Source organism: Fringilla coelebs, assembly GCF_963513975.1.
Source record: "Fringilla coelebs genome assembly, chromosome: 15".
NCBI classification, from domain to species: domain Eukaryota; kingdom Metazoa; phylum Chordata; class Aves; order Passeriformes; family Fringillidae; genus Fringilla; species Fringilla coelebs.
The window spans coordinates 17,615,989-17,628,791 of NC_140041.1; the positions used below are offsets into that span (position 1 = coordinate 17,615,989).

Genomic DNA, 12,803 nt, shown 5'->3' on the forward strand with positions numbered 1-12,803 from the left:
ATTCAGCTGCACCCAGCAGATTTTTTCACCCCTGGCAGTGAATGCCAGTGGCGTGTGTCCTACCCAGCTGAGCCTGGCTGCAGTGCCTCTGCCCCAGCTCTTTTCAGTGTCACCATCACCGCTGTGTCCAGCCTGGCTGTGCAGTAGCAGGGCAGTGAGCAGTGCCCTGCTGTGCCTCAGTTTCCCTCCCCATGAGGCAGACAGGACTCTGATCCCCCTCCCTGACCCGGCTGCCTTCTGTCCCTGCCATCCCCAGATTGCGGCACGGACGAGTCCTCCCCAGCTCCGGTGAAAAGCAAGTACGAGACCATGGATTTTGACAGCTTGCTGCAGGAGGCCCAGCTCAGCCTGCATCGGTAACAGCCTTAACCTTGGAGGAATACCTCAATACCTCAGTCAAGGCACTTCCAATATGTTTACGTTTTCAAAGAAATTATTCAGTCTATGGCAAGCAAGAGAGCGAGAGAGAGCGAGAGCGTGCCCGCGAGAGAGAGACTGCTGTCCCCTGATCGATGTTTACATTGAACAAAGCTGCTTCTGTCTGTGAGTCCCCATGGTGTTGATGTCTCACTGCCACACGTTAGTCCCCCTCTGCTTCTGACTGGTTGTTTTAGGGTGAGCCTAGGAGCCCCCCGGCCCTTCTTCCCCCTCCCAGCCCTCCCCATGCTCCCGCCGTGGAGTTGCAGCTGTGTTCACCATAACATTTTTTTGTCTGTAGTGTGTGATGATGAAATTGTTCATTGTGAATAGAATCAGGATTATAAACTAATTTTTAATAGAAGAAGAGAAGAAAAAAAAAGTATATACTTAAAAAAAATGTATTTATGGCTCAGATGTACTGTAATTCAGATTTATTGTACCGCTTCCTTGATTTTTAACTATGCACTGTAATGAGGCACTTGCCACTCAGCAAATGGGGGGTCAGAGCAGTCACAGAGCTGACATTCCCCTGCCTCCCCTGCTGGCAAACCGGGGTGCTCGGTGCTTGCCCCGGGGTCACCCACTTTGCTCTCAAAGCCATTCTTTGTGCTGATGTGGCCTGAGCCCCCAGCATCACCCCCATGCTGAGCTGGGTCCTGGTGGGTGATGGATGCAGCTTTGCAGGCTGCAGAGGGTGGGAGAGGGATGCACTTCCTGCAGCCAGCGCTGCTCTGGCCTCCACTGCCTTTGGAGCCAGGAGAGAGGGGCTGGGGGGCTGCAGCTGGGCACGTGGGTCCTGCTGGCACAGCCTGGGGGATGGATGTCTCCAGTCCATGTGGAGGAGCTGGCTCCTCTCCAGCTCCTTGGTTGGCTGGGAGACTGGCCAGGCCCTGTGGCTTGATCCACACTCTCTTCCATACCCTGCAAAGCAAGCGGGGTGAGAAGACCTGTCTGTGCTTCCCACTGGGCAGCCAGCCCCAAATCCAGCCCAAAGCCCAGCCCAAAGCCCAGCCCAAAGTAAGTCCAGCCCAAAGTGCAGAGAGGCGGGGCAGGCATGGCACCCACAGTGAGCACCCACCCAGCACCCTGCCCCATAGCTGATAAGCCATACACGTCCCAGCACCCACCTGCACCCCGGATCCGTCCAGCACCCCAGGACACAGCTCTGCCTCTGGCCAAGGGCCCTCGGCGCTGGATTTAAGTGTAAAATGAACTTGTGGACTTGCCCTCCATGTGTGGGTGTGGTGGGAAGGGGACACAGCCCCCCACCGGCCAGAGCAAAGCCCACCACCAGCTGGCCAGAGGCACTGTTTTCCCAAGGGAGCGGGAACCTTGCTGCTCCTCAAGCCATCACCACCTTCCTCTTTTATTTTTGAGCCCCAGAGACCACTAGGGATTCAGCCATCCTCTGTAGATAGAATATTATAGCCTTAACTCTGCCAATAGATAGATTAGAGTCTCCTGGGGTCTCCCCTCCCCATGACCTGGGGGTTTTATCCCCGGTTCCCCGGGTATGTTCCGTCCTGCAGGGAGAGTGACCAAAGCCTCGGAAATGGCACAAGATGTGAGGCCAGGAGCCGGAGCCCTGCCAGGGTGGCCCCTGGAGTGCAGCTGGGCTCTGGCAGGAGCAGGAACGCCGGCAGCGCCGACACCAGCACAGTTCCCTGGCTGCTCCCTCGGGAGAGCCGTGGTTCTGACAACACCCAGCCCGGCAGCGCCAGGGCCCGGAGGCCACCGCGGGGTCCCCACCCCGCCGCCGGTGACCATCGCTGCCAGGGAACAGTCCTTGTGCCATTCCAGCCTCAGCAGTGAAATCTGGCACCTCTCCCTCCCCAAAATCCCCCTGTTCTCATCCCACCTTAGCGACCACGAGCAGCTCTGGCCGAGACTGAGCATCTGCTATTGGCAATTGCCTCATTGTAGCTTTGCCTTTTTCTGTCCTAGTATTTCCTCACGATGATGATGTTTACATGTGATTGCTATAGAGCTTATGTAGAATGTATATAGCGACACATTTAGGGTGGGTAGTACTGTCCTGTGCTGTGCTGATGTTTTTCAGAAAACGATCAATCCAAAAGAAAAAGCCAACAAAAAAAAAAAAAGAAAAAGAAAAGGAAAAAAAAAAAAAAAGAAAAGCAAATAAGTGGAATTCTTCCATCTCCCACTCAGCTGGGGGCACCCATGGCTGGGCCCCGCTGGGGATGCATCAAGGGTGGTGGAGGGGAAGTGTTAGTGCAGAGCTGGGGGGGCTCCAGCCCACGCCAGAGGATCACTCAGTCACTTCCCAAGCACTGGTTTTGGCATACCCAGACCCAGAATTTTCCAGTGTTTGCCTGTGGCTGGGTGCCCTGGGTCGGCCTCAGCCCAGCTGCTGGGTGCTGAGGCTGGTGCTGTGGAAGGGGAGGGCTGGTCCTGCACAGAGCTCATCAGTACTGCAGCCCTAGGGTAGGAAGAGATGCAATAAGTGGTCTTTGTGGTGCCTGAAGCCTATAAGTGGGGTAGGGTTTTCTTTTTTTTCTTTTTTTTCTTTTTTTTTTTTTTTTGGGTTTTTACTTTTTTTCCATTCACTTGGGATGGTTTGTTTTCCCTCCTCCCCAAAAAAATCTTTCTGTTCCAGACTTATGCACTATGCTTAGAGTCCCTTGGGCTGTGTGCTGCCTGCCCTGGGGCTTTTCCCACCTTTTAGGACTGGGTGAAAAATAAATTTCCACTTGATTTTTTTTTTTTTTTTGTGGGTTTTTTTTTACTCTAAAGGTGTCTTTAGCTCACAGTGCTCGAGTCTGCAGGAAGGTGGGTCGAGCACAGGGGCAGGTGAGAGCTCCCTCCTGAGCTGCCTAAGGTTTGGATGCTGACAGGGAAATGGGGCAGGAGCAAAGCAATGCCCAGGCACTGCTGCCAGGGAAGCCAGAGGTGCCCAGAGCTGTGCAGGAGCTGCCAGGGACTGGGAATCCCCCCTTTCTCAAGGATTTCCTTTCCACCCACCCAGTCTGTGGGACCCCTCACACCCCAGCCCCCTGCAAGGGCTGGGGATGGGCAGGAGAAACTGGGAGCAAAAGGGTTTACTCTGGCAGGCAATAAGTCAGGAGGAGATTTATTTTTTTAACACTGTGTGGGTATAGAACGTCCCCCAGCCGTTTCCTGCAGGTGCTGTGGGCAAATGCTGAATGTGTGAAGAGTTTCTGATAAAATGCCCCTTTGCTTGTTTTGCACAGGTTTGCCCCAGAAAAACTCGTTGTTCAGGGGGGGCAGCAGGTTTCTGGCTGGAATCCAGTGTGTCCCTGAGGCTCCGCAGGGAGGAGCAAACGTTTCTGAGTGTGTGGGCTGAATGCAGAGGACAATCCCAGGTTTTAGGTTGGATGCTGCCCCAAAGCAAAGGTTTCTCTCATTTCCTCAGCACAGCTGAGGGCTGCACATCTTTCAGGAAGCAGCAGCTCAGTCACCTTGTTGCAGTCCTGGGTCTGATCTCAGCTCTGCACCATGCAAATGAGTTTTGCAATTGCAGATCTACATGGTTTTCTCCTTTTTTGGGGGGATTTTTTTTCTTTCTGGAGGTCTGCTGAGTCCTGAGGTACCGGTGTTGGAGCTGAACCCGACACCTGTTCTGTTCTAAGTCCATCCCTGACAATCTCAAGCAATACAGAGCCAAATGCAGCCTTGGGGTTTCATTTTGGGGTTTCATTCCTCTTCCCTCGCCCTCCCTGGGGCCAGGGGCAGCAGCAGGAGCTGGGGAGGGAGTGTGTGAGTGCATGTGAGAAAGAGAGAGAACGGTTCAATTGATGCATTTCTTCAGAAAGGTGTAAGAATTTCACCTAAAAAGGGGCACATCTGCTTTGTTATTTATATAAAAAAGCTAAATTCTGTGGTTTTCTTCTTTTTTTTTTTAATATAAAAGGACACTGCTCATAATTATTAGGGGCCAATTCTGCCTCTGTTGCTCATGCTGAGTAAGTACTACTTAACTCTGCAATTTTCTACTTGCAGAGTAAGTAAAAGCAGCAGAATTGATCCCTCTATGATTAAGAATCAAGTTTTTAGTATTTTTTTTTAATTGGTAGTGTTTTTTTTATATTTCACTTAATTTTTCCCCCAGTTCCATTCTGTTGTGTCCTTATTTATGTAATATACTTTAACCTTAAGAGATGGCATGGATTCTTATGCCTTTCCTTTATTATTATTGTTATTATTTTTAAAAAAGAAAAGAGATTTATTTCTAGTGTGATTTAACTGTCTACCTTCTAAAATGAGAGAACGTTTTCTTGTATTTTTACATTGTCAGATTCTATAGTTTCATAGATAATTTAACCAAATCGCTCAATGTATTCTCTATATCTATCCAGTGGGTATAAAAGTTCTATTTTAAATTGTGTAAATACTTCAGAACTGGCTTCTTTTTCCAGACTCCCCTGCCGTGGAGTTTCTTGTTTACATCAAAAAGACTGTAGAATCTCTACGCTCATGTACTGTAAATAGTGAAGTGATCTGCCTATAAATAAACGATAACATATATACTATAAAGTGGAAAGAACAAAAAAAGGAACCAGTTTGTGCTGCTATACTTCAGTTTTTAGTGCAAGTCTGCTCGGGGTGAGGTGTTTTGCTCTGCCTGGCTGGCAGTGGGGCTGTGCCAGGGCCAAGGGGGTGGCACAGCCTGCCAGCTGCCAGGGATGCAGCTCCTGCCTGGGAATATCACTGTCTGTTGCTATTTTAAGTGTGGCTTCTCCCAATTTAAGTCACGCAGGAAAAACCTGGGCTCTACACTCTGCACTTCCAGTGGTGCCACTGCCATGGGACCCCTTCTGAAGAAACTCCTCAGATGGAGGGGGTGAAAAATGAAGCCAGGCATGCTCATCAAAATTTCTGGAGTGGAGTAAGAGAGCAGGAAAAAATGCAGGTGCTGCATCATCACCTGCTGCAGGTGGTGATGCAGCAGCCATGCAGCTGAGGCTGGCAGCTGGAGAGCCCCTGGAGCCAGGAGAGCAAGCCCTGGGAACCAGAGTGCTGTCCCAGGGGCACGGCCGTGTCCTGCTGTCCTGGTGTCCTGCTGTCCTGGTCCTTGTAGCAGTCCAGCTGTGGGAGGGATGTTTGGAAGGCCGGGGCAGGCCCAGCAGGGCACAGCTCCCCCAGGCACACAGGAGCCCCATGCCAGCCATGCCCATGCCAGCCTCACCAGGCCACAGGGGTGGCACTGTTTTATCCAGACCATGGATCAGCAGCCCAAAAGGGGCAGCTCTGCGAGGTGCTGAGCTGTGCCAGCTGCTGGTTTTTGCTGATAGGCACCGATTCAGGCAGCAGCTCTGCACCTGCCTGTCTCCAGCACATCTGTGGGAGCCCGGTGTGGGTCCCCCAGGCTGGGCACAGAGCTGGAACCTGCCTCCCAGCCCAAAGCCAGCCCCTCATCCCTGCCACTGCTGCGGCCAGAGCGCAGAGCTGATGGGAAGCTCATTCCCTGCTGCTTTCCACAACCAGCAGGCTTCAAGGCCACCACAGAGGAATGTTTTTCTGAGCTACATCAGGCACTGTCGTGTCGATAGTGCCCAGACAGATGAAAGCATGAATTTGGAGGGGGGAAATGTGGGAATGCAGCAGGGACAGCCAGTGATGCGGTGCCCAGGGTGGGCACATGTGGGGCAGAGACACAGGAGTGGGTTTCCCAGGAGGGAGAGGGGTACACAAGGGAGGGGCCTGCAGGGAGGGACAGATGCAGAGCTGATGTTTGTCCTCCCAACCTGACCTGTGCCTCCAACATTGCATTCCCAGGCAGCCTCCTGTAAATAAAGCACTGATCTGTTTATTGAATATGATTGTTTCTTGAGGATAATTCCTGCAAGCAGATCTAGAATCTGTGTGAAGGGATGGTGAATGTTGACATCAGTTCATCAGTTCCCTTGGTCCCAGCGATCACTTCCAACCATTTGGGATAAATCCCAGCTGGCCTGTTTTTATTTTGGCAGAACTTTGTGATAAAACAAAGTTCTCCTTGTGACTCCTTTTCACATAGACAGGTGCTGTTTTGGAGTGGCTCTTGTCGCTGCTGGAGGGGAGAGGGGCAGTGTTATTTATCTTCCTGCACAGTGCAGTCACTCAGGAGCTTTTGTGAACAGGGACAGCTTTGGTCGTGCCCTGGGCTGGCTGGCACCTGGCAGTGTGGGCAGCACACCCCAGGCTGCTGTTCCTGACCAGAGTGCAATGCCCACTGTGTGGACTTCATTTCACTGCCTGCTGAGCTGTCCTGGGCTGCTTTCTGGAGTCTCAGCTCCCTCCTGTGCCCTCAGCAGTGGCACCTGACACCAAATCCTGCTGGGATCTGCTGGCACAGGAGCTGCCTGACAGGGACCTCAGCTTTGGGCCACACAAGCTCTGCCCATGGGCTCTGCAGGGTAACTTCAGGTAAGCCACACAATTGCCCACTCAGCATTTATCAGTCCCAGCCTCTTGTCCAGCTCCATCCAGGAGTCTTTGCAGAAGGGAACAGCTTTGGTTCCTTTGCTCTCTGGCTGCTGGTCCAGCTGTCCCAGCCTCCCTGCCCACAAGGATTCTTCCCAGCTTTCCTTCCTGCCTCATTTCCCATCACAGCAGGGCTGGACCTTCTGCCATGCTGCCCTTGAAGTGTCCAAGCTCCCAGCCTCGAGCTGCTGCGAGGAGATTGACTTGCTGTCACTGGGGAATTAAACTCTCTAACACTGTAATTTCAATATTAGGAAGTGGCATTTCTTTGTTTCAGCCCCAGGCATGTGGGGCTGAAATAACTCCCAATTACACACACCACACCTGGCTGACCGACCCGCTGAAATCTATTGTAGCTTTCACACAGCCAATGCATTTCCCCAAACTCATATCTATATGCTAAACACTCCCTGAATTTTCTGCATGTTTAAATCACTTCTCAGAGTTTATTTTCATTGGAGTAGAGTTTTTTTTCAGGGTCTTGGCTAGTCGTTTGGGGGACATCCCATTTCTCCAACTATTCTTTTTTGGTCACAGACCTCCAAAAATGTTTCTTCTCTTTGAATGCATCCCATTGCTGCGGTCAGACCAGGTTATTAGTTCTTACCAGCATTGCTCAGGCTCACAGTCTTTACGGCTGAGATAACCGCTTGCACACAGGACAAAGCCCTGTCCAGTAAACCGAAAGGAATTTCCAAGAGTAATTAAACACTACTTGTTACAACTTTTTTTGTCAACACCGGGACAGCCTCAGCCCCTGCCCACGTGGCCCCGAGAGGCAGGAAGCTGGAGAGAGGGGAGGAAGACCCTCCCTTGTAAAGGGGAGGAGGCAGCAGTCTTGAGCCCGTGGGGTAAAGCTCGCTCCTCGTCACGGCCTGCGTTCAGTTTCGATTCCCCGCAGAGCCTTCCCCGTCAGCCCCGCCCGGAGCTGGAGCCACGGCCCAGGCAAAGACCATGGCCGGGCTGAAGGAAGAGCTGACCTGTCCCATCTGCCTGGACATCTACAGGGACCCCACGATCGCGGACTGCAACCACAGCTTCTGCAACGACTGCATCAAGCAGGCGCTCCGGGGCCAGCAGACCCCGGCCCGGTGCCCGCTCTGCCACTCGCTCGTCGGGGAGCTGCGGCCCAACTTCCACCTCCGCAACATTGTGCAGAGGTTCCTGGATGCTCCCGCGCCCCAAGAGGAGGAAAAGCAGGAAGGGCAAGGCAAGGAGAAGGCGGAAAGCTCGGGCCAGGCAGAGGAGGTGGTGCTGTGCGATTCCTGCCTCCAGGAGCCGCAGCCCGCAGTGAAGACCTGCCTGAGCTGCGAAGCCTCGCTGTGCCAGGCGCACCTGAGCAGGCACAACAGCCGGGACGGGCAGAAGGGCCACGTGCTGGTGGAGCCCTGCGATGCCCAGCTTTTGGCTGAGAGGAGATGCTCCCAGCACGGCAAACTGCTGGAGTGCTTCTGCGAGAGCGACTCGGAGTGCATCTGCGTCCTGTGCTCCGTCATCTCCCACAAGAGCCACAAGATCATCAGCTTGGAGGAGGCTTTTAGCGAAGCCCAGGTAAGAAAGAAGCTGCTGGGACGGTGGCACTGGCATGGATTGCGCCAGGAAAACCCCAGACACCTCCCATGGCACAGGGGCAGCTCCTGAGTTTGAGAACTACAGACCCAAGATGGAGCTAAATTGCAATCCTGGGCTTTTATTCTGAGTTTTGTCCCAGATTCTCTCTGGCTTTGGCCCTTGAGATATAAAACAAGATGTTATGAACACTTTTTTCACGTTCTGAGGGAAGAGTTTGGCCAGACTGGTGGGACTGAGTGCTCCTGCAAGGTTTTAGTCCTTGGTACACCTCCAGGGCAAAGATGAGCCTGAGCTGCACTTATGCAAAGATAATTAATGACAGAGTAAAAGAAAGAAAGGTGCCAACAGGGGAAATAGCTTTATATGTGGCTAGTGCACATGAACAGTTTTCACTTCAAATTGTCCTGATTGTCCTTGTGGTTGTGGCATTGGTTCAGGGATAAAACCTTCCAGTGAACCTTTATGCTCTCAGGACTGATTTGTCCTGAGAGCATGCAGTGAGCTGACCTTTTGCAAGTCTAGCTTAACCCCTGTCAATAAAACTGCTGATCTTGTGCATTATGCCAGTCCTCTCCTGATACCTCCTTCCCGTGATATTTGTAGGTATCTTATCATGGAATTCTGAAAACACTGAAAAACCATGAAGCTGCTGTGGATGAAGCCATAACAAAACTGCTGAAACAAATGGAGAGACTAAAGGTTTGTCTCAAGGTCCCATATCACCTTGGGGTGGTTGCTTGCTGGTAAATAATGAGATAAAAGTTTTCTTTTGCCCTTCCCCAGATCATGGATTCTGAAGCTTTTTTAGTTGCTGGGTGGTTTCTCATGTATTTTTTGAAATTTCCTCTTTGAGGAAGGATGATGCATAACTTAGCAGTCTGGGAGGTCCATTCTTAGTTAAGCTTGAAAGTCTGTGCCTCCTGATGAGTGGCTGGTGTGTGGCTTTTTTATTTTTCCAACCTTCAACGTTTAGTTACTTTTTTAATCCCAGAAAAAATACAGATTTTTTTCTGAGTAAGAGCTAATGTGGAAAATGTCCCTTACAAATTTGAAATTGTTTTCTTAATAGATTGATGAGAACCAGCGGAGGGAGCAGCTGGAGAGCCTGTTCAAGGAGATGTATAAGGAGCTAGAGAAGAAAAAAGGGGAGGTCCTGCAAGTTCTCAGTGACTATGAGGAGGAACAACTTCTTAAGATTCAGATAGAGGTGAATAATCACAAGAGGATGAAGGATTCGGCCAGCCAGGATGTTCAGGAGCTGGAGGCTCTGAGGAATCAGAAGGACACACTTCTTTTCACCAAGGTACCTATCAGCATCCCCCTTCCCAGAGAATCACAGCTCCAGGGCTGGCCTGTGCCTGCACTGTGCTGATTCTGCTTTCAAAATGTCTTTACAGGCTTTTTCAGCAATCACAGGCAGGTAAGCTCTTCCGGAGGTTCCAAACCTTTATTGCCAATGTGGAGGGATGGAGCTCTTGGTGAGTTCCACACAGCCTAAGGCAGGCAGCACCCTGGGGCTGTGCTGGAGGGTAGGAAGCTCTGCAGAGGGATCAGGACAGGCTGGATCCATGGGCCAAGGGCAGCAGTGGGAGGTCAAAGTGAGGCAAAGGGCCAGTCCTGCACCGTGGTCACAACAATCTCATGCAGTTCCAGGCTGGGGAGCAGTGACTGGAAAGGTACCTGGCAGGAAAGAAACTGGGAATGCTGTTCAGTGTTGGCTGAACACGAGCCCAGGTGTGCCCAGGAGGGCAAGAGGCCAATGGCACCTGGGCTGTCTCAGCAATAGTGTGGCAGCAGGAGCAGGGCAGAGACTGTCCCCTGTGCTGGCACTGCTGAGGTGTCACTGTGAGCGCTGTGTCCAGTTCTGGGCCCCTCATGGTGAGAGAGACATTGAGGGGCTGGAGCGTGCCCAGGGAAGGGAACGGAGCTGGGAAGGGTCTGGAGCCCCAGGAGAGGCTGAGCGAGCTGGGCAGGGGCTCAGCCTGGAGCAAAGGAGGCTCAGGGGGCCCTTGTGGCTCTGCACAGCTCCTGCCAGGAGGGGACAGCCGGGGGGTCGGGCTGTGCTCCAGGGAACAGGGACAGGAGCAGAGGGAACGGCCCCAGGCTGGGCCAGGGCAGGCTCAGGGTGGGCACAGCAGGAATTTCCCCATGGAAAGGGAGCTCAGGCACTGGAACTGCCCAGGGAGGGTTGGATCCCCATCCCTGGAGTGTCCCAGGAAGGGCTGGAGGTGGCCTCGGGGCTCTGGGCTGGGGACAAGGTGGACGTTGGGCACAGCTGGGACTCCATGGGCTGTGAGGGCTTTTCCTGCCTCTGTGATTCTCTGGTTCTGTGATTCCTTCTTCGTGTTTTAGGAAATGCCAGCCACTTCCTAAAATTGAAGGTGTGCCAAAGCCACCCATTACTTTGGATAAATCAACAAAAGATGGTATTCTGAGACTTTTCCAGAAATTCACCTCAGACATGGAGGTGTTCTTTAAGCAGCCATCACCTGGGGGATATCAAGCAGGACAGACTAGTGCTCATTTCACAGGTAAGTGCTCATTTCACCATGTCAAAAGCAAGATGGGGAAGTCAATAAAACATCTTTAAGAAAGGATTTTAATGAGGCACCAAGTACACTGAGTACCCTTAGAAGTGCTAATTCCTTACACTGTGTGCTTATTTGCACATGTGTGTGCAGCAAAGGGAGCTGGTCCTGGCATTCAGGGCTTTGGGACTTGCCTTGAATGCACCTTGCTAAACCAGGCTATGGATGAAGAGGTTGGGAAGTCCCTGGAGTTTTTTGGGAGGATTAAGAGAAGATAACAGCAATATCTCTGTGGCATCTCTCTGATTCAATGGGATGTTGAGAACTCATCCCAGCAGCAGGGTTGGACATAAATAACCTACTCTTCCTGTGTAAATACTTCTACTCCTTTGTAATGCTTTGCAAGCTTAGCCTACAGTCCCAGAGCTGTACACAGCGGACACTTGTCTGACTGAATTGGTGAAATTAGGGTTCCCTAGGTACTGCTCTCTGGATGTTGCTTCAGCCCTTGCTGGCAGCAGGCCTTGGGTCAGGACAGAGGCAGACTCCAAATGTCCACAATTATCTGGTAATCAATGTGTTTTTTCTCTTTAGGTTCCTTCTCATTTGGTGGTGGTACAACATACCATGGTGGTACAACATACCATGGTTCCACGTATGGATTTCATTTTTCTTGAAACTAGCCTAACAAAATACAAATTCAGTGGCAATCATAATGATAACAATCAAAGAAAGGAGGGAAGAGAGAGAGAAAACCCAACCAAAATTATCAATGCACAGCATGACTGCTCCTCCATCGCCTGCTCTCTGATGTCCAGCCACTGTTCCCGAGCAGCAGTTGGCTCCTTGTGGCCGTCTCTCCCCAGTTCATACCCTGGGCATGGTGTTCTGTGGTGTGGAATATGCCTTTGGCCAGTTTGGGTCACCAGCCCCAGCTATGCTCCTTCCCAGCTTTTTGTGCACCTCCTCTCTGGCAGAGCATGAGGCACAGAAAGCTCCTTGGCTCAGCTGCTCAGCCAGAGCCAAGCCATCGTCATGTTACCAACATTATTCCCTACTGAACCCAAAACTGTACCAGCTGCTGAGAAGAGAATGAATTCCCAGGAATGGAGTTCTCATGATTAGAATGAATCCCAGCCCAAACCAGAACAGGACTCCCAATACACACAGTGCCAGCCCAGAGCTGCTGGGAGGAGGATATCAGCAATGAGAGCTGCTGGAAGCTTGGAATTGTTTGTGCCTGGTTTGAATGCTGCCTCTGTGTGCTCCTTAGGTCAAAGATATTAGTGGTAGAAGAAAAGCTGTCTTTTCATGATGTGTCTGTCAAGGCTGGCCATCCTGCTGAGAACTTCAGGCTTATAGAGACTGGAACCATCCCTTTCAAGTGTCCCATCATGCTCCCATCAGTGTGATGAAGCTCCTGTTAGTAATGTGGTGACAAGGTGTTTTGTTTTTTCAGGCCGAGAAATTGTGAGCCTTGCATGGAGGCTATGTTAAGCTGACACATCAGAAACTGGATTGTGGGCTGCTATGAGGGGGTGTATCACAGCATCCCACCTCTTCCTGCAAGAGCTCCTCTCTTATTTGTTTTGTTAATCATAATGGAAATACCATTAGGTTGGGCATTTTTGCTCAGCTGTTCTAAATACCGTGTTAGGTTCATGTTAATAAAGTCATGTTATTAGTTTGTTAAACGCGATGGCAATTTATTTTATCGAAAAGTTGACAGCACAACATTAACTGCTACAGAACTAGACAGCAGCGATGCTGATCTTTGATCTAAGGCAGCAGCTTTTGCCTCTGCCGCCTCTTTCCATGCTGCACATCCAGTGCAGAAGC

At 51.3% G+C, this 12,803-nt stretch overlaps 2 protein-coding genes across 2 annotated transcripts in view; both read left to right on the forward strand.

Moving 5' to 3' along the window:
• PPARGC1B (PPARG coactivator 1 beta) overlaps positions 1-995 on the forward strand; it is a 41,230-nt gene extending 40,235 nt beyond the window's left edge. The window contains exon 12 of the mRNA XM_084215685.1: positions 257-995. Coding sequence (XP_084071811.1) covers positions 257-360 — 104 coding nt within the window. The 3' untranslated portion in view covers positions 361-995. The remainder of the gene's footprint in view (positions 1-256) is intronic.
• A 6,769-nt stretch (positions 996-7,764) lies between these two features.
• On the forward strand, positions 7,765-12,658 carry LOC311159506 (E3 ubiquitin/ISG15 ligase TRIM25-like). Its single transcript, XM_084215623.1, has 6 exons — positions 7,765-8,415; positions 9,040-9,135; positions 9,506-9,739; positions 9,834-9,856; positions 10,789-10,967; positions 11,559-12,658. The coding sequence occupies exons 1-6, from the start codon at positions 7,819-7,821 to the stop codon at positions 11,639-11,641; spliced, it is 1,212 nt and encodes a 403-aa protein (XP_084071749.1). The 5' UTR covers positions 7,765-7,818; the 3' UTR covers positions 11,642-12,658.
• Positions 12,659-12,803: the final 145 nt, after the last annotated feature.